The 26,954-nt window shown below is 48.0% G+C and overlaps 1 protein-coding gene across 1 annotated transcript; it reads right to left on the bottom strand.

Annotated features, from left to right (window-relative positions):
- Positions 1-1,429: 1,429 nt before the first annotated feature.
- LOC120848346 lies at positions 1,430-26,322 on the bottom strand. The gene is made up of 6 exons (XM_040220352.1): positions 26,274-26,322; positions 26,105-26,191; positions 25,838-25,998; positions 25,571-25,687; positions 8,951-9,153; positions 1,430-1,550 (listed from the first exon to the last, which is right to left on the bottom strand). The coding sequence occupies exons 1-6, from the start codon at positions 26,320-26,322 to the stop codon at positions 1,430-1,432; spliced, it is 738 nt and encodes a 245-aa protein (XP_040076286.1).
- Between the last annotated feature and the right edge of the window lie 632 nt (positions 26,323-26,954).

Here is a 26,954-nt window from a genome sequence, read left to right as displayed (position 1 = left end):
AATGGAAGATTTCGGGGGGGCCCGGCCCCCATGCCCCCCCACCCCCCCTGGCTACGTGCATGCAAGGACCATACAAGTGAATTAGATTATACATTTACATCATAATATGAGACAAAGCACAGAAGCGAGTTGTATAAATTGTGCTGGTTTCACAGGCGTGAACCAGCACGCAACTTTGTTCAAGGTCATCGTCGAACACTGACAGCGTAAATGCAACGGTTTGGTAGATTTGCTCACAAAACCTATCTAAAGAGCTAGGTTTCCAACTTATCTTTCATTTCTGAGAAACTCAAGCTTCATAACGCACCGCTTTATTTTCTAAATCAAAGCACAATAAAGATATATACAAGCAGATCATAAACTCTCTACCACATAGATACAAAACTTTATGAGCCTTCCATTTCCAATTTGTTTAAAGCGGTTATATATTTTTTTGCCATGTACTACATTAGGAGTTTTGCCTCTTGCCAAGAAAACTTAAACGACGAGACGGTTACAAATATATTAAAAATGTCTGATTTTCTATAGTGACTTAAAATATAAAGGACGAATTATAAATGTATATTCAAACATTTGCTGCCTTTAGCTCAAACTGATTATGCAGTTTTAGTGTTAAAACATTATATGCACTCTGGGGAACAAAACCAGAGAGCAACAAGAGTGAATGAGCGTCCCAAGCCACTTATATATAGCACAAAAATCAGCGCTCCCAAAATGACATTTTTGTAAATTTATTATACCTTGACTAAGAAAGTACTTATCCGATTACACTGGAACTTTTACAGCTTATGATAAAATATTTTGCCAACAGTCTGAACCTAAAAACCTAAACGTTTTAAGAATTCACTACACTATAACGTAAAAAAATATATATATATATGTATAAAAGTTTCCCTCTAATGACTTATGACTAGAAAGAACAATATTTTTTTCTTGCATGCTGCATGCTCAAATTTATTTTCTTTTGGGTTCAGTTCAAAGCCAGTAACATGTAGAATATATGTGCCAAATTAAATGAGCATCGTATTTTTTTTAATTTTTTTGGAAAAGGTACATTAAAAACTAGAACTCAGCGTGAGATGTGACACTCCGTTGCTATAAATATAAAAAAAAAACGCTTTAGTAAAAAGCAACAGAAAGTTAATCCCAATAAAAGTGCAGTTATATTCTGTAGCTGTGTGCAGTGCAGGCGAACCCAACGCCAGGCGAAGAGAGAAAGGGCGAACACTAGGAAGGCGGGACGGGAGAGGAGGGCGATGGAGGATGAGGGGACAAAGGGACAGCATAAGAACGTTAAAGAAAAGAGTATTCTCTCCTTCTAGCCTGCCTTCTTATTGCTTACCCTTTCTCCCCTCGCTTGACGTTGCCTTCGCCTGTACTGCAAGTAACTAGTGACACGCAGTATAAAATCTGCTGCTGCTGCTGCTGCTCAGTGGCACTTTCTGTTCTCATCTCTCAGCAGCCTCCGGATGTGCGTGTTGAGCTGACCAAGTCTCAGGGCGGCCGACACAACTGGTGACGGGTTCCTCTCAATGTACGCCGCGAGGGCCCTTGGAATATAATGTAATATTAAGTAGGTGACTGGTACCAGCGAACGCAAGACCTTAAACAACATCCGAGAGAATTTAAAAAAAGAGTAAGTAACAACAGAACATAGGTAAAAACTGAAACAGTTTCTTGAAAAAGAGCTCATTGCTACATCGATGCTGTCTTCACTGGGTGCTGGGGGGGGGGGGGGGGGGGGGGCTCGGGGTACATTAGGTGGGTGGATAACCACAACAATATTTGACTATTAACCGAAATGTGTTTATTATCTTTTTAATTGGTAGTCTTTCGGGCCATGTCGTAATTGCGGTTTTGAGGCAGCTAAAATTAGAGCCTAACCAGGGTGTCTACAAAATTGCTTTTTTTTTTAATTCCCAGACATTTCCAGGTTTCCCCTGACTATTTTATTTGAATTCTCTGACCCACAACTACCAACACCAAAACAAAATATATTATAGATAGACACTATTCACAATGCAAAATATTTTATTTACTTTGGAAGATGTTTAGAATATCGCATTGACCAGGCTTTCTGATTCAGTGAGTTTGGCCACAGTACCTGACCAGTATATCCATTGTGTAAAAATTCAAAAGAGCAAATACCAAGGAAAAGAAGAGGGGACAGGAGAGCCAACTAGCCCAACAGTTAATTTTGATTCAGTATATTCATTTGTTCTCTCCGAGTTACTTTGTTCAGTGACTCATCAAAAGCAACCAGCAAATATGGCACGCTAGAAAGGCTTGCTAGCAACTGCTCTTGAAAATATGGGCCGATAGCATGACATATGGTATACCCCACTTTGTCTTTTCTATGCTGCATTTTTCTGGCGGTCTCACACATGAGGAACATCAAAGGAAACAGCGAGGCAGACGCTGGCGCTAAACGGAAAGATCCACGAGTAATTATAGTGTTCAAACACCACATGATCTCGGCCTTTGCGACTTCCTTCTTCAATAAAAAGCCACCCACCGACGCCTTCACATAGGGGCTAAGAGCTTCCGTGGCGGTGGTTAGATGCATTGCTGGAGTCCTACAAGCACTATCGCTACCTCTGGACAAAATGCCCGTTGCTGTCGCGGAAGGCAAGTCCACATTTGTCGCAGTCTTGAAAAATACCATTGGGCTCTGGGAAACGCCTTGCAAATATTTCATAGCAGCTTAAAGTTTCTTACCCTCAACATGAGTAGTAATCGCCCTATTCCCCATGTTGCTCAAGGAGAACTTCTTGCAGCACATTGTGCAGTAAGCTCTATTTGAATTATTTGGAACGGGCCAAATACAACTTGTATTCGTGGATATGTCCGGGTATGTCCAGTTGAAGTTAAAGGAGCACTTCCTCGACAGCAACATAGTCAGTTTCACATATCTTCACTTCCAGAAAATCACACAATAGAAAGAACAACCCAAAGCGACAAACGTACGTGGCAGAGCTTGTAGAGTGCAGGCGTCCAGTTGCGTTTACGGGGAGGCGCGAAAACACCATATCTGACAAACGAATGGAGTTCATCTGTCAGATATGGTGTGTCCTTCGTTTGCGCTTTTTTGTGTTTTAAGCTCCCAAACGTAATTAGAGCTTATATAGCGACAGTCCCCCGGTCATCGGGACACCATTCCTTCGTTATAGGGTGCAAAAGTAACGACAGAAAGCGTTGAATACTGTCCAAGGACCTATGTAGCTTGCACAGAATCTGTCAATGCGAGTGCAGCTGCAATGTTCTGAGGCTACATCGCTTTCCACATGACTGATCTCCGGCGGCAGTGGGTTACATCCGTAAACCGAAAAGACGCTTCCCCAATACCGTCCTGTGTGCTCGGAACATTTTGTGAATGGAGCGTGCACCGAACTTAACGCTGTACCGTCGATGAACATGGGGTACACACGTAAGGTGCCTGCAAGCTTTCTTGTGATAAGTGTTGTTTCAGCTTGTAACTTTTTGTAACTGAATTTATCCTAATATTTATGTTTTGAAGTGGTGACACTGGCTCGAGTTTATCATCTACAATACTTAGTCGAAGGCTATTTTCTGCCGCCGGGTGTGGCTGGAAATTGTCGATAAGTTAGTTCTATCGGTTTTCCTGAATCGCGATCTCCTGCGCGGTACCAGAGAGCCGCGAATTTATGTTGACTGTCGCAACGTGACTAGATTCTGCTTATTTTCAAATTTCAGTACATAATGTAGCTGGAAAGAAGCCTTCATTTTCTGTAGCTGAAAGTTGAAACATGCTCATGCATTGATTTCGAATCGTTGAATTATTGATCGTCTCGCTTCGGCAATAGGCCCATCTCGACTTTGCCGTTTTCAGTTCTCGAAAAAAGACACACTCTTGACACAGGATCCTCAAATAAAACGTTTCGACGAGTGTGTTTTGTCGAGAAGTGAAAATAGCAAAAATGAGATGGGCCTATTGCCGAAAAAGTCGATCAATGATTCAAAGATTCAAAATCGATGCTAGAGCATGTTTTAACTTTCAGCAACAGAAATTGAATGTTGCTTTCCAGCTACATTGTGTTCAAATTTTAAAAATAAGAAGAATTTAGTCGGATTGTGACGGTAAGCTTGGGTTCACGGCGCTCTGGTATCACGCAGGACATTGCCGATTCAGGAAAACCGATACAACTAACTTTTCGACAATATCCAGGCACTCTCGGCGGTAGAAATGAGCCTTGAACTAGGTACTGTAGATGATAAAATTGAGCCAGTGTCACCACTTCAAAATATGAATATTAAGAGAAACTCAGTTACAAAACGTTACAAGGTGAAACAGCAATTTTCACGACAAAACTTGCACGCACCTTGCGAGCGTACCCTATGTTTATCGACGGTACAACGTTAATTTCGGTGAACGCTTCATTCACAAAATGTTCCGAGCACGGAGGATGGCGTTGGGGAAAGGTATTTTCGGTTTATGAATGCAACCCACTGCCACCGGAGATCGGGGTCACTCTCTAAGAAAATATGGAGGAAAAAAGTAGCAACGACGCGTCTTCCTCCCTTCTACTGACGAGCCCCCAAGCGGCCACGAGAAAACTGGAGGAACGGAACGTCTTTCTCCTTCTCCAGGCAGACGGGAGAAAGCTTTCACCCTCCCGACTCATCTTCTTTCAGTTTCGTTTTTCGAGCAGGTCGCGCACGTTGTTTAATAAATAGCTGTTGAGTTGATTGAGCTTCAGCGACAGTGAAGGCCGCCTGTAATTCCGTCTTCTAGTCTAAACGTGCAGAACATTTCGGTTCCATTGACGTTTTAATCACTAATTTTATCAAACGAGCAAACGAAGCCGCTAGAAACAGCGAATTTCCGGAGCAGTGCCAGCAGCGCCACGTACACTGGGGGATGGCCGTCTCCGGATTGCGGGACTCGCGCGCGTGGCGAACCGACGGAGCTACAGTCGGTACAGTAGCGAAACCACGCGGAACTGTGTCGACGTTATGGAAACCGCAGGCACTGCGTCCAAGACAGGCAGGTTTTGCTGCCGGCTGCCTGGGTGCCTTCCGTGCTGAGTTCGGTTCTGTTTTCCGATGCCGAGTGCAACCGGCGTACAACGTGGTTCTGTATTTGTGCGTGTCAGCAACATAGCTGCAACATCGTGATGGCAGTGTTGTGGGTTGTGAACAGAAGACTGGAATTATCGCCGATGTGACCGTGTGTTCGCGTATCAGTGGTGTAACAACAAGATGAGATCATAAACTGTCGGGCATTGATGCCGTTGGTCGGGCCGTGATGAGGGGCGGGGTGTCGCAGGTTGACATTCCGCTTTACATTAAAAAGTTTAGTACCACTTGAGGGATTACGTGCAATCGATCAGCGTGCGGATAGTCATGTTGGAACGCTGGTCTGAGCAGTAGAGGCTCCTTCGCTATCGTACAGTGGCCAATATGACTGTCGGAATTGTCTCGTCCCCGAGAGCGATTGCGCTATGGGGCAAGGACTGAACAGTACGAAATCGTGACGGAAAGTACGTATGTTTACAGTATGGAATTTCGGCATCAAAAAACAATAGTAGGTAAAATCGAAAAAAATAACTACCCTTTATTTTGCTGTTCAAATATACTACGGTTCCAGGAGAAACTGCCCTCCAAGTGGCGCGCTGGGATGAGCGCTAGAAGTTTTTGGGCTCGCCACGGCGTAGCTCCGTACACTGAACACCTGCCGCAAGCCGCGGCTTTGACTGCATTCAAGTTGATCGAAAAGCGATTTCTCAGCATGTGAAGCATCACTTCCAGCTGAGTGAATATCCGCTCTACAGAGATTAATTCAAGACGGCAATTGCAGCTTTCCGCGAACAGCACAAATAGAAAAACCAATAGAAATATAGGCTATGACGTGCCGAGTGGGGAAACAAACTCATGGCTTCGAACCGCATTGGAGCGGCTTGACTTATTGGCTTTCAAATAATTACGACATGATCGAGTGTTTACTTTTTGATAAGAGATTCATCCCCTGAGCCATTTAAAATACTCTCAGAGGTATGACATTGCTGGAAAAAAATCAACATGCTGGGAATATTTTTTATTGCTTAGGGAGTCACCGAAATGTTCCGTACGTTCAAAACGACCAGTATAAAAGACAGAAACGCAGAGCACGGGTGTAGTGTTCGGGTTAGTGTGGTGTTCCGTTGTATTGATATTTGTGTGTGCCGTGTATGTGCTCAATGTCTGTTCACGTGATGCTTGTAATAAGCGTAATGTGTGCATCGTGTGCATAGTAGAGGATCCCCAAGGGCAGGAGAGCGGCTCTGAAGCGCAGGAAGAGTAAATTATTTTTTGTAGAACATGAATTGTGCGGTACCTAGTGCCACCTAGCCTAGCTGCTTGCAATTACTCTGCTTGACCCCGCAATCTGGTGGCTAGCGATTTAACCTTTTACGCTACGCGATAAACAGCGGCTTCGAGTTTGTTCTTTCGAGAGCGGCTTTTGGTTCGCGGATTCAGTTTGCCCTTCTCCGTGATGTGCGGTTGACGAAGGAATTGTGACTCGGGGAACACCAAAGGTAAGACGCAAAGTGCGCGAAGTAACTGGGTATCGGTTGTCTCCGTTTAACATCGCAGTGCTGTCGACGAGAAGACTGAGTAACTGCTTTCGAAACGGAAGTTTCTGTATCGGTGAGGGGCATCTGGCTTCGCAAATAAACACAGTTTGTGGAAAGCTCGTGTGACGCTTTTATTTACGTCCCGTACAAGAGACGTAGCGTCCTCGTTAAGCTTTATTGGGCTCGATTTGCTCGATTCGGAGCCGCCATATTGAGATGCAGGCGACGGAGGAACTTTGCTCCCCTGCTTCAGGGACGAAAGTTTCTCCCTTTCTAAAGGAACATAGGTTACAAGACCGTTCCTCCCCTAAGGGAGGACTATCCATACCCTTTTTTCTAAGAGTGCATGCGGAAAGCGATGGAGCTTCAAGACACTGCAGCCGCACTCGCATTGCCGGATTCCGTGCAAGCTACATAGATCCTCGGACAGTATTCGACGCTTTCTGTAGTTATTTGTGTACCCTATACCCGAGATATGTGGGCCCGATGACCGCAGGACTTTCTTATTAAGTTTGGGAGTTTAAAACAGAGAAGAAAGCGCGAACGAAGTTCGGCAAATGCATACAACCAACACGGGCGAAGACTCTCATCCGGGACTTCCCCTCTTTCTAACACACCAGCAAGTGAGAAAGTCCCGGTAGCCCCTCCCCCCTTTCCCATCTTCTCTCTCAGTCTGAAAACGGTGCCACCCACCATAAAACAATCTATACATGATAGAATGACGCTTGCTTATTCGAAAATGAGGCATCAGAAGCCCTAACAATAGGGGCACGAATTTCTTGATTGTGATGTTTGATTTCATGCCTTATAACTACATAAATTTATCAATCCCGACTTCACTGTCGGGGGAAAACGGTGGCCGAGTGGCCTAACGCGTCTAAGCTTGGAGCATGTGGAGCGAAAGCGCGCGATGAAGAACCCATTGATCCCGGGTTCGATGCCTGCCCTGCCCGTTTCAATCTGGATGAGCATCGTACTGGCGCGCGTACGTGTAATCACTGCTGTGTGATGCACGTTAAAGACCCCAGGCTAGCAGTCATGCCGCACTGGTTAAATGGTTAAAATTAATCTGAGGCAGACTGACCTTTCCCTGTCTCAACGAACTCAACACAATTTGCCTTTTATTTACTTCACAGTCGAAGCCTGTAAAGAAAGGTCACTGCAAATGCATATCGTGTATGATGCCTCAAATTTCATTGAACTTTGAGTAAAAATTACTGTTTTTTGCGCACCTCAAAAATGTTGTGTGCTTTTTATTTGTACCGATAGCTGCTTGATTTTATTTGTACCATACCCTAATGGGGACTGACAGTATTTTTAAAATAAAAATAAATAAATAAATAATTGCTGGCATGAAATGTGCCCTTGTCGCTGTACGAGTGCTGGGCCTGAAAAAGCTGTGATGCCACCGCCACGAAATTGACATCCTGGAAAATAAAGTCTTGGAGAGAAAACAACAATAATTAGTGCTGTCACGGCTAGTGGCAACCAATCTTTGTGTCTACAAAAGGCTCTTCGTACAGGGTTTATGGACATGTGGGCGAAAAACAGTCCCTTCAGCTGAGCAGTGCTGCCACGAAAAATATATTTTTTCTGCATATGTGGAAAGGTATTAAAACCTTTGGTTCCCACAGTTACTTTGCAAAGTGGCACACCTGATACCTCAATTCAGAGCTTTCAAAGGAAAGCTCAACAGCTGGGAGTTGAGATTTTTCCACGCAGTAGCGGTGCGGCCCACATTACAGGGGAACCTCAACTACACATCCCTGGTTTATGCGACGTCCTGCATTTCACAATGAATTAACACAGTCCTGGCTAGCTCCCCATAAAAGCAATGTCCGTATTACACGTTGAGAGATTCACCTGTCCTTCCTCATACGATGACCTGCGGGAAAACACTGAGAACCAAAGAATGCATGTGCACACAGGCACGTGAGTCTCCCAGGCAGCATTAGCAAAACATTCCCGAGATTCGTCCCCATCGTTAGAACAGTACGTCCTACATTCTCCCCTTGCGCCACCGCTTTTCTCTCTTTCTACTTTGATTCCCCTTCCTGTATTTCTTGTTCCATGAAAGAATGACAATGTTCAGTTTCCTGCCCAACTCGTGCTCGGCTATTACCCGCATTCTCTCCGTGCCTCTGGCATTGATCTGTCGCGCTCGCTCCTGTCTTTGCAAAAGTTAACAAGCTCAATGCTCGAAACCCTTCCACACGTTTGCAGTACGTGCTGGCTCACTGCGGCGCACTACTACGGACGACGATGTGTAGGAAACGGACCGCCCTGACGCTAGAAGAAATACTTTGAATCGTCGAAAAGGCAGACAAAAGAAAGGAAGAGACTAACGTTTTAAACAAAAGTAAAAGAATGCTTACTTACGGCGAATATATATCAGTTTTCGAGAAGTCAGGGCTCTCGTTCCCAATGCGCCACTTTTCAAAAGACGACGGCAGGGAGTTCCTGTGAGGCTTCTGTTCCTCAGGTTATCCGGCCATAGCGCTCTGCTGATGTCCCGAACGAAGATGGAGTTCGTGCCTGCGTCTAGCAGTGCTTGCATGTCACCGGGTTCCAAAAATGGCTGAAAGTAGAAATGGAACGCATGTGATTATATGCTTAGACCTTACATATACACAGAAAGGTAGGAAGAGCCCTTAAAAGGGCCCTGCAAGGAATTTTTTACTGGTCTTTAATTTGCACCGAACCTGAGCGCACTGAACGTAGTAACTTAGTGGAACTTTACTTTTCTCGAAATTCGCTTTGTTTTAAAAGTTATAGGCAAATTAAAATGACAAAAACAAGCAAAAAATAAGCTTCCTCATGACGTCCTTGGGTTGCTTGAGTGGCCGTGAACTAAGGAAGGGCTAGTCGGCTCATCGCGGGAGCTCACGGCTGGCGCACTCCGCGTTGACGGTGCGAGAGGGCACCACCAAAGCATTTTCTGGTTAGGCTGCATGCAGCGGGCAGCCAGAGCGGCTCTCATTGCATTTGCTGCGCGACTAAACACTAATTCGGCATGACACTTCATTGGCCACAAACGACAGCAAACACGGGGTAAAGATCGGTTCAGAATGGGAACCACTCCGCGCTGCCATACCGCGAAACGGCCAAACCACAAGACAAAGCATCTCGCCGACGGCCTTCGGAACGCTCGGAGCCGGTCGGATCCTCATATCCATACGACCGCAGCGCCGCCGCGTACATCCGGGACCTTTCCGTGTCGGCGCCTGATCCCACTACTCTTTTTCAGTATGCGCCGCCTTTTCCACCGCTTGGTGGCGGGTATGTCGACGGGTCATTTCTTGTTTCCGCACTTTATAGGGTGGATCTGTTTCTTTTCTCCTCTAAAATGGTGAACAAAAACTACTTTTATAAGTAATTGAAACGGTTTGCGCCACTTATATTTTGTATTTCGACTAAAAAAAATCTTTTAGCGGCTCTGACCAGTAGTAAGCCCAGGAACAAAGACGTCACATTTTGCGCGCTTTCGGTACTGCGGATCGCCCTCGTCGGTGGAAGAGGTTTCCGCGTCGTCCGGTTAAAATATAACGCACTGATACTTAGTTACTCTCTCCGTGCCCGCTGACTTGCCCGAACTTCAAGAGACATGGAAACCGCAAAAAAGGTAGAGGCTTACATAAGATTGCAGGGCCTCTTTAAATTTCTACCTTCTCCCATAAAGTATGAGGCCTGTTTTCTTTTCTGAGGAGATAAACTCCCTCACCAGCTTTTTTTTCTTTTTTGAAATACGAACACAGCCAGAAGGAAGGGGGAAACGGCACTGAGAAGGTGGCAGCTTGAGCTTGTTGGTGATGCATCTTACAAGCCTACAGTGCCAAAACGGAATGAATACAAAAAAAAGATAGGGAAACAAAATGACAAGGACGGTGCTCTCTCTCTCTGTACTTCTTTTGTTTTTGTGCAGTAGGCTTATATACTGAGGAAAGATTTTCTGCCAAGCAGAAAGTGACATTGCATGTATATGATGATAGAACTATCTCACACAAGTAATTAAAATACTTATTAAATAGTACCGTATAATCACGTGTAAGGGCCGCACCCCCGTATTTAGGACAAAATATTTCAAAATAAAATTAGAGAAATTATTCGTGTATGCGCCGCACCCCCTTGTTCTTGAGGCGCGCCGAGTGCAATGCATGAAAGTTTCTATGAATATATATCGCTAGGTGGCTCTAGCCACCGCGCGAGCACGTAGCGGCACGTCTCCGCATCCCGATATTCGCTCTCCACTCATCCGTATCACCGTATAGCACAATGGCTCCCGACCTCGATCGTGTTTGGCCGCACCGTCGGGATGCGTTTATGTTGCGGCCGGAAGACATTGAGAAAAGATAAAGGATATGTCATCTTCCGTGGCAAGCGCGAGGAATGGGGATTCAGCGGGCTCGGTTCGCGCGTGCACTCAGGTTTATGAACGCCACTGTACGCTCTGGGGAGGTTTTGTTTTGTTCTTCGATTCGTGTCAAAGCGTCGTGATTTGTCTGCCTTTTCGCGCAATCAGATCTATGGGCAAGTACCACTTCAACAGTCATACGGGATTCAAGTCGAAAGTTGCCGCGCATGCTATCAAGTACAAAAAAAAAGATGCATATTGCCCAGTATGTAAACTAATTAAATCCGACTGACGATTCAGTCCGGATTCCAGAGTGAATGCGTTTTCGACCAGTGGAGCCGAGCGCGCTCATGTACGTTCATTTCTAAATGTGGATACAGATTTTTTTTTATCCGTGTATCTTGAAATTTGCCCTCAAATCGGGAAAAAATAGTGCGGCCCTTACACGAGTTTATACGGTAGTTACCATTTTTTTATCAAGCATTATTTAAAAGAACATCAAAGTAAGGGCCAACCTATTATCATAGGGTCGACATGTGGGAAGGAGCTAAATTTCAGTCAACCAAGTTTATCAGGGAGGTCATACGGCATTGCTCCAAGGAAGCCAGCGTTAAGGGATGAAGCTTGACATGTCAAGCTTCCACTTGCATTGCAGCATAGGTGGAAGCCACATGAGATATGTAGTTGGCACCTTTGGAGGTTTGCGTGATGTTGATACAGGCTGTCTAACAAAATATTAATTTAAAATTCCCTGACGTTTGTAGGTTTTCCCTGACAATTTTCGGTGAAAATCACTGACCACTGTACAGGCGGTTAAATATATAACAACATTAAAACACAAGACACTGAGCATTGAGCACCGTGAGGGTCGTTTTGCGCGGACTTAATCCACCTTGCATATTCCGAAATATTCGGGTTCGTCCAGTCTGGATTAAACGAGCACTTTCTTGCCGCCGACATCGTCAGTGAAGAGGCTACTACCGGAAACACAATGAAAACATGGCCGCCAGATGCACACTTTCACACTTTTGGCTTAAGGCTTGGATTGGGGTCTGCGGCTTTCCCATTTGTTACTAAATCTAGTAGCTCTAACTGGATCTAGCTTAGTGTCATGCCCTCAATCCCATCTAATCCAATCCAAAGTAAGGCAAGGCTTGGACCAGATTTGTTGGCTCGTCCCTTTGCGTCATGTAGCAGACTCTACATCGGCTGAGCAGAGCCCGCGCTCCGCTCTAAGCAGAATTTATTGCCTATTTTTCTGCCCCCAAGTATTCGAGTTTTTGCTCAGGAAACTCGATGCCATTTCCGGCTCAGTCTTACAAACTTGACAGACTTTTTAACAACATCCCTGACAATTCCCCTGAATTTTCCCGGTACTTAAAATTTCCCTGACGGTTCCCGGCTTCCCCGAACGCCAGACACCCTGTAATAAAAAGTGAATTTAATATGATGGGATTCGAGACAATGAAATTAATGTTCATACAAAATTTTCTCTCCTTCTGCTATTTTAATCAAGGCCTAGCTATATTCAAATATTGCTTTTAGCACAGAACGTGTTACACATTGGGTTCTGCATTTTTAAATAAATCTGATAAAACGCAAAAAAACAATCGACCGTAAAACTTTTGCCAATTCAGATTTATCTGAGTCGGCAAGCTCTAAATTTTGGAACTGCCAGCTATTATGACCCTGGCAGGTCTTTGCATTTCCCTGGAAAATTCTAACAAGTTTTGCATTTGTCATTTATTTAGTGAGAACTTCTGTTTGTAAATATCGCCGCGAGCGCAATATCTACAAACCAAGAAGGCAGCGCGCTCTTCTCACCAAGAAGGCAGCGCGCTCTTGGTCTGGATTCTTCTTCCGGCAGCGATAGCAGACGGTCTTCGAGTCATGCGCTCCGCAGGGGCGGTTACATCGGCCGTTTCTGGCCGTGGTACTTCTGCTGCAGATAACGCGAAGGAAACTGTAAACGATTATCAGGTTACGCTGCCATCCCTGCCCACTGGATAGATCGCGACGAACGCGGTGTTTTTACACTGCGATGTGGAGAAACGCCCCTACCGCATACTGGACTTCAGACAAGAGCTGGAAAAACTGGACATAATGCAAGACTTGGCATCAGCAGGTGCGTACCAGATGAACCATGTGTGGATGTTGAGACTGCATTCCTTAGCTGCGAAGCAAAGGCTGGTGAACGCGAAAGAACGCGTGGTGAAGGGAGGGAAGTGCCTCGTGCTAGACCCGGTGAGCAATGAAGTCATGCTAAAACTTCACTGGGTACCATATGATGTACCAAAATTCAAAGTGCAAAAGGAGCTGGAAAAGTTCGGAAAGGTGTCCAGTATAACCAGGGAGCGCATCAAAGAGCAAGGTTTTGAAGACGTCGAGTCAAACACCCGTCTCGTGCAAATGACTGTTCATGAGGGTATGACGGTCGACAAAATTCCCCACGAAGTGCGACTGGAGAAATGCAGAGTCCTGGTCCTGGTGCCAGGGAGAGCACCTATGTGCCCGCGCTGCAGACGAACCGGGCATATCCGGCGAGAATGTCGCGTTCACCAATGCATGGACTGCAACCGTTTTGGACATGCGACGGAGGAATGCGTGACAACGTATGCTTCCATCGCTCGGGACCGCAAGGAGCAGGATGAGTCGGAGATGTTCATGGACGCAACCGAGGCAGAGGAAGCTGTAGAGACCCCTGCACCGGAGGCGCCATACGACACGCCAAAAAGGCCGGACACTGGAGCGGGGAACGACGATGGAGCAGAGGCGTCCCACGACGGACCCTCCGCGTTCACAAAGCACCGGAATGACAACAATGACATCTGTGAATACCCTCACGCAAAAAAGACAGCTTCGAAGGAAACCTCCATCTGTACAGCGGTCGACGGAGACCAACGCCAGCAGTTCTATCCAAGCACCAGGCACCATGAGGCCAAGAACGAGACCGGCCCGACAAGGGAAAGTCAGCTGGACGACCTTCCGTCCCGGACGCGCCTGGCGAAGAGGAGCAAGTTCAACGTCGTGGACAACTCAAGACCTAAGAAAGCTCGCCTTGTGTTCAAACCTCGGACGCCCCCAGACGAACGCAGTAAGAAAAACTCACAGTGGGTGACGCGGAGGGAATAGCGCATTAGAAAGTGCAACGGTTGTTGACCCTTGCAGAGGGAAACGCTTGCCTATTAGTTTAAAAACAAACGCGTAAGACTATGTTTGCACGTCTTGAGCCTCTCCGTTTTGCGACTTTAAATATGCGTGGACTTAACTCGAAAAAGAAACAGTACCAACTGCAGCGTCTAGTATGGGAGCAAGAGCTAGATATTCTGGCATTGCAGGAAACAAAAATGGAAAACAGTGACCACATTGAACAAGCACTGAAACCTTTCCTTCGCTGCTACGAGGTTTGCGTAAGTCACTCTGTTGGAGCGTCCGCTGGATGTTTCTTATTTCCTAAAAAGTCCAAACAGCTCGACGTTTCCAGCGTTATCACAGATGATCAAAGCAGACTCATTATCTGTGATTTGAAGTGTCTAAATCAAGGAGTGCGTGTAATATGTTTGTACGCGCCTAATAATGTCAGCGAAAGAGTCTTACTTTTTCAGTTTTTGGAGCAGTATCTACAGTGCGACAAGGTTATTGTGTTTTGGGGGGATCTTAATTGTGTATGTAGCGACGAGGACAGGGTATGTGCCAAGAAAATTTTCGATCGGAGTGCTACAGTTTTGAATGACCTGATAAATGAATATAAATTAGAAGACGTAGCCCATCTCCAGAATTCGGAAAAAGAATTTCGTTTTACCCATTTCCAGCAGTCGTCCCACGCGCGTTTGGATAGGATTTATGTTTGGACAGAGATATGCAATATCGTCTCAGACTATCACGTGAAACCGCTCTTCTTTAGCGATCACTCCCTTGTCACGGTTACGTTGGGGTGCGGAAAGAAGAGGGCACCGAATTTCAAATGGGAACTATGGAAATTAAATGTTAATTTGTTAAATGACGAGACTTTCTGTAAAGGAGTAAAAGAAGCTTTTGAGGCGGTGCTCGCAGATAATACCATGAGTTGCATGGAAATGTGGGAATACTTTAAGCAAGAAGTTAAATCACGGCTATAGAAAGGTCGTCTGTTTTAAAGTTCCACGCCAAAAACGAAGAGAGGATGATGAGCAAATATTTGTTTAACCTACTGCAGGACGAACAAAAACATCCTGGTCTGCATTACTCGGCGATTAAAGAAGCGCAAGAAAGACTTGACGGCTTTCACCAAGAACGCTATCGCGGTGCGATAGTCCGAGCAAGAGCACGCAAATTTCTTTTGGGGGAACAGCCCACTAGCCGCGCCTTGGCGGATGAAAGGAAGTACGCTTTAGATAAAGAAATCACCGCCGTGGAGCATCAAGGTGTCATCAGCACTGACAAAGATATAATTGAACTCAGTTTCGTCAAGTATTACGAGCAGCTTTTTGGAGGCCAGGATATGCCGACGAGTATGACAGATATTAGGACGATGCTTCTGGAAGCGCCCGAGTTATCAAACAAAAAAAAAAGAGTGGCTCGAGGAACCTATCACGTTGAGTGAAATAGAAAGCGCGATTGACGGCTTAGCGTCACACAAGACACCTGGCACGGATGGTCTTGGAGGAGAGTTTTACCAGAAATTTAAGAACGTCCTGTCTCCGTTTCTCCTCAGGGAAGTACATGAAGCGTATGATTTTCAAACTTTGCCTTCATCGTTCTTTCGGTCACACACAGTGCTAATTCCCAAATCCGATGATATAAGTGTGCGACAGCGCGTAACTGGTTATAGACCTATAGCACTTTCTAATGCTGACTATAAACTTTTTGCCAGAATTCTAGCTAGACGAATTCAGCATGTGATTTGCAGGCTGGTCGGAACACACCAGACCTGTGGAATTAAAGGCAGGTCTATCCAGACAAACATTCACGTGGCGCGGACTATTTTGGAAAGCTCTTCAGCTGAAAGAAGTTCAATTGCAATGCTCCAAATTGATTTAGCAAAAGCATTCGACAAGGTATGTCCCGACGTTCTTTGGGAGGTTTTGGACCGGGCTAATATGGGAAAGATTATAATCGAAGGTGGTAAAATGGCTTATAAGGGGTGCACGACGAAATTAATTATAAACAATTTATTGTCTCCCGCTATAAATGTTTTTTTCCTCGGTACGCCAGGGCTGCCCAACGTCGCCTTTATTATTTTCTCTTTATTTGGAACCATTGTGTTTAATTATTATTCGGACGAAACAAGTTCAAGGTTTTCGGATGGGTGACGTAGAAACTAAGGTACTAGCGTATGCAGATGACATTGCTGTGTTCTGTAGTAACAAGGAGAGTGTGGCTAGTGTTTTGAAACTGTGTACACAATTTTGCAAAGCAACCGGTGCCGTTGTTAATGTTGACAAATGTAATGGTACCTGGTACGGTGAGTGGGATACCACGCCTCAATATTTCAGAGGTGTTAAATGGAGCTGCGTTCCAAGCAAATACCTCGGAACCCCAATACAATACCTGCAAACTAATTCAGAATATTGGGCGGACGTTGTTGAGGATTTAAGAGAGCGGGCAACCAAATGGTGTGGCCGCGACATGTCGATATTTGCTAGGGCCACTGTGTGCAATGTGTTTCTAATCGCCAAGTTATGATATGTACTACAAGTCCCACACTGTGCACGAAATAGTATACAAAAAATGCATAGAGTGTTTGCTGTTTTCATATGGAAAAGCACGGGGGAACCAATGAGACGCGATAACCTCTTTCGTCCAGTGTCAAAAGGAGGACTCGGTTTATCCCACCTATTTGTCCGACAAATTGTTTCACGTTTTCTTTTCTTGAAAAACCAAAAACATCCCCTTTTGCAAGTAATGTTTCAGCAAGAATAGCTCCTCACTTGCCTTCCGTTCTGGTTTCATCTACCATTGGCCCCCCCCCGCTAAGAAGGTCGGTTTTGTGAAGAAGGTGGTGAATGCCTTAGAATTCTTAATGGCGCGTTACTCGCGGGAGTATTTGTTCACTGTCACCAGAAAAAAGTTGACCAAAGATCTAATTGATAGTCTCTTCCCCGCTCCGTTGTACAGAACTTTGTTCATTAACATGCCTGGGGATGATGTCTTGGTTCGCGTAAAGAACATGTGGATCCCCCCAGCGGCGAAGTCCTTCTTTTTCCGGCTGCATAGTGCCACACTGCCAGTTAAAATATGGATGGCTGAGAGAGGTATGTTTTTACCTTGGGGTGCTAACTGTCTACTGTGCAAGCAGCCTGAGACAGTTGAGCACGAATTCATAGACTGCTGGGACGCAATCATGTTCTGGGACGTCCTAAAGCGCACCATAAAGAAGGACATAGATATAACATCACATTCTATTCGGTTCCTCCCTGTTAACAAACATGCGAGTGTCCCGCTCGATATGATCATAATGTTAAGTTTGTTTGCTTTGTGGAAATCCCGTATGGATGTCCGCCATGCAGTGGAGAAACCAAAATCTGCTCCACAGTATTTCACTGAACTTGTTACTCAAATGAGGAGTGTATTTGAGTGTACGGACGCAACGCCTGACTGGGCAAGCCTGTTGCATGTGCTGTTGTGTATGAAAGATTTTTAACTCTACAGCTGCCCAAAAGATTTGGGTAGTCTGTTTTTTAGCGCTGAATAAAGAAAAAAAAACGCTCTTGGTCAAACGGTTATCGCGCGTACTTTCCACGCAGAAAGCCAGGGTTCCATTCCTGGCCGCGGAGGCGCATTTTTGTTGACTCTGTAAAGTAATGTTCTGGTAAATTTGAGAACCATGTTGGGGCTTGTTTGATGTCAGAATGTTCGACACGGCAAGCCTTCTACGCCGATTATTCCAGAAGCCCACAGTGTACATAAGGGGCTCCGCGTGGCGATTTGCAGTCAGTCTCGCTCCCGCGCTCGATCCTGCGGTTTCGCCGACATCGACGCCCGCGGCGCTCTACTGTTTCCTTCTGTTCCCTATTGTTTTGTTTAGTTTGGGCACAAGTTCGCTCCAATAAACTTTAATTTCCACCTGTTTATTTACTGTTGTCAAATCACCACCCGTGACATCTGGTGAAGGCGCGGGGTACGCACCCTACGTTTCTTAACCGTACCCCTCCGAGGACCCGTTCGGCAAGCCCCACTCCAAATCGTCGATTTGTGGAAAAGGCAGGGCCCCGGGTAAGCCAGCGTCTGCAAGGACAACGCCCTGAGTTTGGACCACTGCCGGACAAGACGAGCAAGCCATCAAAGCCGACGATGAGCTCCCCGGCCCAGCAGACGGAAAAGCTTCCAGCCGCGTCGTTCTACGTTTTCTTGCCTGTGGTCCCCCGCGTGCCGACGCCATTCCGCGGTGAAATCTACGAAGACGTAGAAGACTGGTTCCTGCAGTACGACCGAGTGGCCCGCCACAACGAATAGACTGATGAGCAGCGCCTCCAGAACATCTACTTCTCACTGGAAGGAACGGCAAGGCAGTGGTATGAGAATCACGAAGTCGCCTTGACCACGTGGGAAGTTTGTGAGAACGAGTTTAAAAAAAATATTTGTCAGTCAACACCGACGTGAGCGTGCCGAAGACCTGCTTCGAGGGAGAAACCAGGGACCCAAGGAAAACGTGACATCTTTCACTGAAGACGTCCTCCGCCCGTTCGCCCGCGCCGACCCGCAGGCCACAGATGAAAAGAAGCTGCGGGCACTCTTGCGAGGTGTCAGGGATGACATTTTCGGCGGCCTTGTCCGCAATCCTCCGTCGACGGTGGAAAGCTTCATCTCGGAAGCAACCAACCTTGAAAGGGCACTCCTCGCAAGGGCGAGCCATTACCAGTGGTATAATGGCGCCACCGTGATTCCACCATCTACCTGCAGCATCAGTTCCGGCAACTCTGACCTCTCTGCGATCCGTGAGATGGTCAGAGACATTTTCCGTGAAGAGCGTAGGAAGTTGGTGCCGGCAGCAGAACGACCAGCTGCGCTCTCACTCACCGAGCTCGTTAAAGAAGTGCAGCGTGCCAGTCAACCGGAGTCTCCTGTCGACATCGCTGAACCAGAAGAACCGGTGGCAACCTAAGCTTCTGCGGCGCGACGACCACCACCGGCTGCTCGCCAATACACGCCGCCACCTCGACGAGGCGCCCCAACGCCACACTACCTTCGACGACAAGAGGAGCGGGTCCCGTACGTCCGTCCGGAACAGCCCGCACCCAGAAAAACAGATGTGTGGAGGACGCCCGACCGACGCCCTCTTTGCTTCGACTGCGGGGAAGCAGACCACACCTACCGCCGATGCCCGTACCGTCGACTCGGGTTGCGCGGGTTCCACCCGAACGACCCGCGGCCACGTTATGCTGAACGCCCTCGGAAAATCGACGAGTACCTGCGACGACCTCAGTCCCCGAGCCTGCGTCCCGCGGAGAGTTCCAGTCGCCGTCGACACGACATCCAGCCTCGCCGATGCACCGACCGCGACGTGAAAGCCTGTCGCCCCTCGCTTCACGCCGGGGAAACTAAGCGCGGCAACCCCTGGAGGTGGAGTTGCCGAAGGCGACCGACGTAAAGAGCCTCCAAGAACGACCGGAGCGCTCCCACTCTCCCGACGCTACGCATCACAACGACGCTCCTGCATCGGTGTCCAACAACCTAAATGTTGTTATTGACGGCCTCGACGCATCGGCACTCGTGGACACCGGGGCAGAGTACTCAGTGGAGTGGGAGGCTCTCTCGCCGCCTTCGAAAAGTCATGACGCCGTGGGATGGACCCCAAATACGAACCGCCGGAGGACATCTCATCACACCAGTCGGAAGGTGCACCGCTCGCGTCGAAATTCACGGTGAGACATGTCCGGTGAAGTTTGTTGTCCTACGAGACTGTGCAAGGGACGTTATACTCGGCATGGACATTCTGAGCGAATACGGCGCCGTCACCGACCTGGAAGCCAACCAGCTTACACTGCGGAAACCTGTTCTGACGTCCGGGGATCAGGAAACAACACCGGCCGCCTCAGTCACAGCGCGTCTATTGTCCGACCACGTGAAATTGCCACCGCTCTCAAGTGTGCTGGTGCCCGTCGGAACCGAAACCGCAATCTGCGGAGACGTCCTCCTGCAAGGTAATGTTCAACTGCTCCTAGGCAGAGGGATTGGTGTCGCCAGAGGCGTAACGAAGCTCCAAGCTGGAAACACCGATGTCCTTGTAACGAACTTCCGACAGGAGGCTCAGCACCTTACAAAAGGTACCACAGTTGGACACATCGAGGAGCTCCAGAACTCAGCCGCAATCGCCGGAAACTCTGAAGACTCCCCTTCGTCGCAACGCCAAACAGCGTCATCCTCTAATCTCGATATCGACCCAACCCTCGCCCTTTCCCTTCGACGACAGCTGACTGACCTCCTCGCCGAGTTCTTTGAGTGCTGTGCCACGTCTTCAAAGGTGCGCCAGACGACGATTGCGAAGCATCGAATAGTTACAGATGACGACGCCCTTCCTGTGCATCGAACACTGTACCGAGTTTCAGTGAAAGAAAGGGAAGTCATTAAGAATCAAGTTCAGGAAATGCTTGATGACGACATCGTCCAGCCCTCAAACAGTCCGTGGGCTTCGCCAGTAGTCGTGGTGAAGAAGAAAAACGGAACCCTGAGGTTCTGCGTGGACTATCGCCGGCTGAACGCAGTAACAAAAAAGGACGTCTACCCACTGCCGCGCATCGACGACATGCTGAACCGGCTACGCCACGCCCGATACTTTTCTTTGATGGACCTGAAGAGTGGGTACTGGCAGATAAAGGTTGACGAAAGGGATCGTGAGAAAACTGCGTTCGTCACGCCGGACGGACTGTACGAATTTAAAGTGATGCCGTTCGGACTCTGCACTGCACCGGCGACCTTCGAGCGCGTAATGGACACCGTCCTATCCGGCTTCAAATCGCAAAGCTGTCTTGTCTACCTCGACGACATCGTGGTATTTGCAAGCGACTTCGAAGAGCACCTGAGACGCGTGGGAGCCGTTCTACAGGCTCTCCAGAGTGCTGGACTGACACTAACGCCATCAAATTGTCGGTTTGCTAACGGCAAGCTCAAATTCCTGGGCCACGTCGTGAGTGCTCAAGGTGTAAGCCCAGACCCTGACAAGACATCCGCTATCACCGACTTTCTGAAGCCATTAGACAAGAAAGCCGTACGAAGATTTCTTGGGCTGCGTGCTTACTACAGACGTTTCGTTCGCGATTTCGCCAAAATTTCTGCACCGCTCACGCATCTAACGAAGGACGACGTGGACTTCCGGTGGGGGAAAGAGCAAGAACAAGCGTTCAACGAACTGAAGGAAAGACCCCAGTCGCTGCCCATCCTCGGACACTTCGATCCATCAGTGGAAACCGAAGTTCACACGGACGCCAGCAACGCCGGACTTGGTGCGGTACTCGTCCGAAGACAAGAGGGAGCAGAGAGGGTGGTCGCTTACGCAAGCCGCGCGCTGTCGAAGGCAGAGCAAATTTACTCAACGACCGACAAGGAATGCCTCCCTGTCGTCTGGGCGTTAACCAAGTTCCGCCCGTACCTTTATGGAATCCCGTTCAGCATTGTCACGGACCACCACGCTCTCTGTTGGCTCGCCAACCTCAGGGACCCGTCAGGACGCCTCGCTCGCTGGAGTCTTCGACTGCAAGAATTTGACATAACCATTGTGCATAAGTGTGGCCGCAAGCATAACGACGCCGACAGTTTCTCTAGGGCCCCAGTCGAATCCCCTCCTGACAGCACTGACGACGAGGATGGCGCCCGTTTTCTCGGCGCAGTTACCGATACCGACATGGGAGCACTTCAAAGCGACGACCCGGAACTTCGCGCCGTGATCGACTACCTCGAAGGTCAAGGAAGTCCAGTCCCGCAAGTCTTGGCCAGAGACTTGGCAAGCTTCATTTTGCGGCAAGGCGTGCTCTTCAAGAAGAACTTCGGAACCAGCGATCCGGCTTGGCTGCTGGTTGTTCCTTCCAGCCTGCGAGAAGAAATCTTTCAAGGACGCCACGACGACCAGACGGCTGGACACCTTGGCTACAGCAGGACGCTCACCCGGATTCGTGACAAGTACTACTGGCCGAGACTCCTGAAAACCGTCCATCTGTACACACGGTCGTCCCATGAGTGCCAGCGACGTAAGAAGCCTCCAACGAAGCCAGCAGGAGTCCTGCAGCCGATATCTGCCCCGACTACTCTCTTCCAGCAGGTCGGAATGGGCTTACTTGGGCCGTTCCCAACATCGACGCACGGAAACCGATGGATTATTGTCGAGACCGATTATCTTACACGATACGCCGAGACGAAAGCCCTTCCATCCGGCACAGCGGTTGATGTCGCCAAGTTTTTCGTCGAGTCCATTCTCCTTCGACACGGCGCACATGAAGTGCTCATCACAGATCGAGGATCAGCTTTCATGGCCCAGCTTATGCAAGAAATCTTTCGTCTCAGCCACACCAGCCATCGTCGCACCACGGGGTACCACCCGCAGACAAACGGGCTGACGGAGAGACTCAACAAGACCATCGCCGACATGATCTCCATGCACGTCGACGTGGAGCACAAGACATGGGACGAGGTGTTGCCGTACGTTACGTTTGCGTACAACACATCAGTTCAAGAAACGACTGGAATGACGCCGTTCCAACTGGTACACGGCCGGACGATTACCACGATGCTCGACGCCATGCTGCCTGACGTGCCTACCGACGATGGCAACGACGACGCTCAACTGATCTCTCAACGCGCCGAGGGAGCTCGTCAACTGGCCAGAATCAAGATTCAAGACCAGTAGCGAGTCGACGCACGCCGGTATAACCTTCGTCGCAGGGATGTCCACTTGCAAGCCGGAGACCGGGTATGGGTGTCGACACCGATACGGCGCCGCGGTCTCAGCGAAAAACTGATGAAACGCTACTTTGGCCCTTACAAGATCATCCGACGCCTCGACGATCTGAACTACGAAGTTCTACCCGACGGAACGCGCCCATCTGCAAGACGCCAGCCACGACCCGAGGTGGTGCACATCGTCCGGCTCAAGCCGTATTACGAACGATAGAACTCTGGACGTTCGTCAGAGAGTGAACTGTTAAGTGTGACTCGCGAGTCTGCTATCATTTTGCTGTGGATCTGTGTTTTCGTTTTGTGCTGCATCGGGACGATGCACTTTTTTTAAAGGGCGGGATAATGCCGCGAGCGCAGCTCACCAAAAAGGCAGCGCGCTTTTGGTCTAACGGTTATCGCACGTGCTTTCCACGCAGAAAGCAAGGGTTCGACTCCTGGCCGCGGAGGCGCATTTTTGTTGAGTCTGTAAAGTAATGTTCTGGTAAATTTGAGAACCATGTTGGGCTTGTTCGAGGTCAGAAAGTTCTACACGCCGAACCTTCTATGCCGATTATTCCAGAAGCCCACACGTGTACATATGGGGCTCCGAGTGGCGATTTGCAGTCAGTCTCGCTCCCGTGCTCGATCCTGCGGTTTCGCCGACATCGACGCCCACGACGCTCTACTGTTTTCTTCTGTTCCCTTTTTGTTTTGTTTAGTTTGGGCACAAGTTCGCCCCAGTAAACGTTAATTTCCTAATGTTTATTTACTGTTGTCGAATCACCACCCGTCAAAAGTTTTGTTTAGGGCGCGGTCGACAAAATCGAAACTAGCCGCTCGAGGCCCCGGCAACACTGGACATCAGTCGCTAGGTGGACTTCACGTTATCGTCGTTGTCGTTCAACCAAGTGTTTTAACGAGTATGCGGTCCAAGCGGCACCTACGTCTGTTGCGCTAGCCGTTTAAAGATAAAGGTAAGTTGATTCCGTTTTAATTCTGTATGCGTGGTAGATATCCACCATATGTAGCAAGAGATAGTGCATATACCCAAAATCTAGCGACTGGCAGGCGAGTTAACTCGCTCGGTGTCGATGTAGGATGCCAATCTCACTACCCCTCTGCTTCGACTACAGTAGTGGGTATGGCGTACGCCAAATTGGATACCGTAGTCGTTTATTTCGCTAAAACGGCGGAAGTAACTTTCTGCGGCAAAATACCCTATTGTTTGTTGCTGTTTGTATGAGCGGTGGAACGCGCGCACAGCAGGCGTTGATTAACTTTTTGTGAAAGTTAATAAATTAATTAAGTTTGAAAGACCTAATTTGCGAAAATATCAAAGAAAAGGCTTGCCGCACTCGTAAGAAACACAAAAAAAAACTTGTGATTGGAGCTAGTTAGTGGTTGTAATCTGCATGCCCACCATTCCCCATTCAACGGAGCGTGAACGCTCCATGTTCAACACTGCATTTGACGATGACTGCTTTATTGATCTGCATACTTTTATCATGTTTACCTTTCGTGTAGGACATACCACTTTGTAATGCGAAGTTCATTGCTATGTTGGCTGCATGTTTTACCTTACGTCTTCACTCTGGTTCAGCTGGAATCATCCTTTTCACTAATTTAATGCAGAACAGATATTGGCAACCCACAAATGTTGCTTTCTTTATGCCTCTGCCTCCTTTCTCCACATGGGATAAAGAAAGCTTTTTATTTTGAATCCCTGCATCAAGGTCGTGTGCAAATTTCCAAACTGGGCGGGCTTTTTTTTTTTTTTTTTTCAGCAGACACGTTGTTTAGTGAAGACATCGAAGGCGACGATAGCTGGAGCCTTAGCCGATGTGCACATGACCCACTGCCACATGCTGACGAAATTCGCAGGAAGTGTGCTTCTTCGGTGTGCGAGTGCGCCACCGAGTTACCCACTAAATTGAGCCTTGCAGTCCTCACAAGCAAATAAACAAAAGGCTATGCTGAAGCTGCACGAACTATAGATCAAGCAACGGCTAAACACACCAAGCACCAGCCGAAGCAGAGGCGGCAGTGTCTCAAAGAAGCGCACTTTCCCCGCTCGATTACGCAACAAATAAGCCCGTCCGGACCAGGAAAAAAAAAAATGATCATGACGTCACCGCCCAAGGTTGCTTTAGCGATCGGTTACCCACTGGCGGTCCTCTAAGGAGCGGCTGCTCGCAGCGGGTCGCATTTTTATTATCGGCATTAGTTGACAATGCGGCGTCCCCTTTACGCAATATTTTGGCTGGGGTCGTATTGTGTGTCACTAAAGCGATACCAATAATTTGTTTCCTATTAAATTTTGGCCGGAGTTGCCCTTTAGGTTCGAAATAAATTATTTTATTTTTGCCAAGAAATGGCAACGCAGATTTGGTACAATACCTTTTGTTGACATCACACTAGAAGCCGAGAATTGGCTCAGCACGTTTTCAGAATGTTGACATCTGAGATATTTTTTTCCGTCGATAATCGCTGCGCTACTTACCCTTACATTAGCTGTCAGGTTTTCAGTTATAAGTGCAACATTTTCAAGTCCCAATCTCACCGACAGATGGGGCAGTTTGTGAGCAGCCGTTGGCCACACGCAGCTCTTTGCCTGGCCACGGCATGGAACCAGTCAGTGAAATATCAAGAGTGAAGGGCGAGGGAAATTAAGGGTTGGAAGGAGGAAGTTGGTGGAAGGCTGGAGAGGGGGAATGCTTCCTCCTCTCCACCCCTCCTTTTTCTCGCCTTTCGTTCTTGAACTGTCATTGGCTATAGGCATACACATAAATTATTTCACCTGAACTTCAGCAGCATTGCCGGGAAGCACTACAGGCTCTCCCTGGGCTGGCGGTGCGGCTGGCACTTGCTCTTGTACTTCGATTTCTGGATCCGCCAAAACTGGCGGTTCTAGAAGCTGTTGTGCTGGGGCTTCTGGAGCCAGGACTGGTTGTGGCAGGACTGGTTGTGGCAGAACTGGCGGTGGCAGGGCTTTCGGTACTGGTGCTTGTTGTGCCGAAGCTAGTTGTGGGGGGACTAGTGGTGGCAGGACTGCCCGTAGTGGAACTGGCTGAGGCAGGACTGGCGGTACCAGGGCTTGCGGTACTGGTGCTTGTGGTGCCGAAGCCAGTTGTGGGGGGACTATGGTTGGCCGGACTGGCCGTGGCAGGACTGGCTGTACCAGGTATGGTGGTACCACGACTGATGGTCTTGGGCTGGCGGAGTCACCTGCTTGATTTGAAACTTTCAATTAGATCCCCTGTTAAACTTGTGCCCCATAAAGTATCTGTGTGAAGTCTACGATGCTGAACCTTTTTATAAACATCCCACTTACTAGTCTCGAAAAATGAATCTGAGAAACAGGAAGCCTCGGGAATAATGTCCACTCCCGGCAGTACGGCTGGGCGGGCAACCAGCAGGTCTGCAAATGTATTTCCTCTTTACATTACCGAGCAAGAAACACAAAAAAATCGCCCCTTAGTAGGCAGGGGCTACTTGCAAACCGAGCTGATGCATGTACCGATCACCAGCCATCAGCGGACTGTAAGCCATATGCAAAAAGAGACTGCTCAAAAAATTTACAGTGCAAACACCCCAAGTTTCATATTAATGAACACCGAGTCCATAAAAGGCACACAAATATCATTCATAAACCTTTTACAGTAACAGCTGCCTTTTGTAAGTTTTGTGGGGCTTGCAATGGGGGGGGGGGGGGGGGGGTCATCTGCTGTCGAGCGTAGCCAAAGTCAACCGCGCACGCATGGGCTTTCTGCAAGGTGCACGGGAGACCTCTGTGCGAGGAGGAAAGGTTTCTGTCGTGACCCTCGCTTTGTTTGTCGTCTGCCCGATTTCACCGTTCTGGGCAATTCGAGTTGAGGGCTCCAAAAGCCAGTGTGGCTCGCGACAACCGTCCAGAGGAAGCCTATTCACTGCAGACAAACAGCACAGTGAAGATGGTTGAAAAAACCCCGAGACTGTGGGTAAACAACACAACACCAAAAAATCTAGAGACTTTTTAGTGTTGTGTCGTTTGCCCACAGTCTCAGGGTTTTCTCAACTATGTGCAATGTACACCAGCTCGTTTGCGCCCTTATTTTTTGTTCAAAGTGAAGACCCGTCCCGCACACGCCGAAGTACCACTGCAATTACAGCAACAGCTGCATTAAGGACGTTTTGCGGGGTTT

This window comes from Ixodes scapularis, unplaced genomic scaffold (assembly GCF_016920785.2).
Source record: "Ixodes scapularis isolate PalLabHiFi unplaced genomic scaffold, ASM1692078v2 ptg001739l_1__unscaffolded, whole genome shotgun sequence".
Taxonomy (NCBI): domain Eukaryota; kingdom Metazoa; phylum Arthropoda; class Arachnida; order Ixodida; family Ixodidae; genus Ixodes; species Ixodes scapularis.
The sequence above is the reverse complement of the archived record's forward strand: the minus strand, read 5'-3'. Positions and strand labels throughout refer to the sequence as shown.

Coding starts and splice junctions, on each gene's coding strand:
- LOC120848346 (XM_040220352.1), bottom strand. CDS start 26,322: ATGGCTTACAGTCCGCTGATGGCTGGTGATCGGTACATGCATCAGCTC. Junction 26,192..26,273: donor TCGGTACATGCATCAGCTCG/GTTTGCAAGTAG, acceptor ATACATTTGCAG/ACCTGCTGGTTGCCCGCCCA. Junction 25,688..25,837: donor CGCCAGTCCTGCCTCAGCCA/GTTCCACTACGG, acceptor CCAGCACAACAG/CTTCTAGAACCGCCAGTTTT.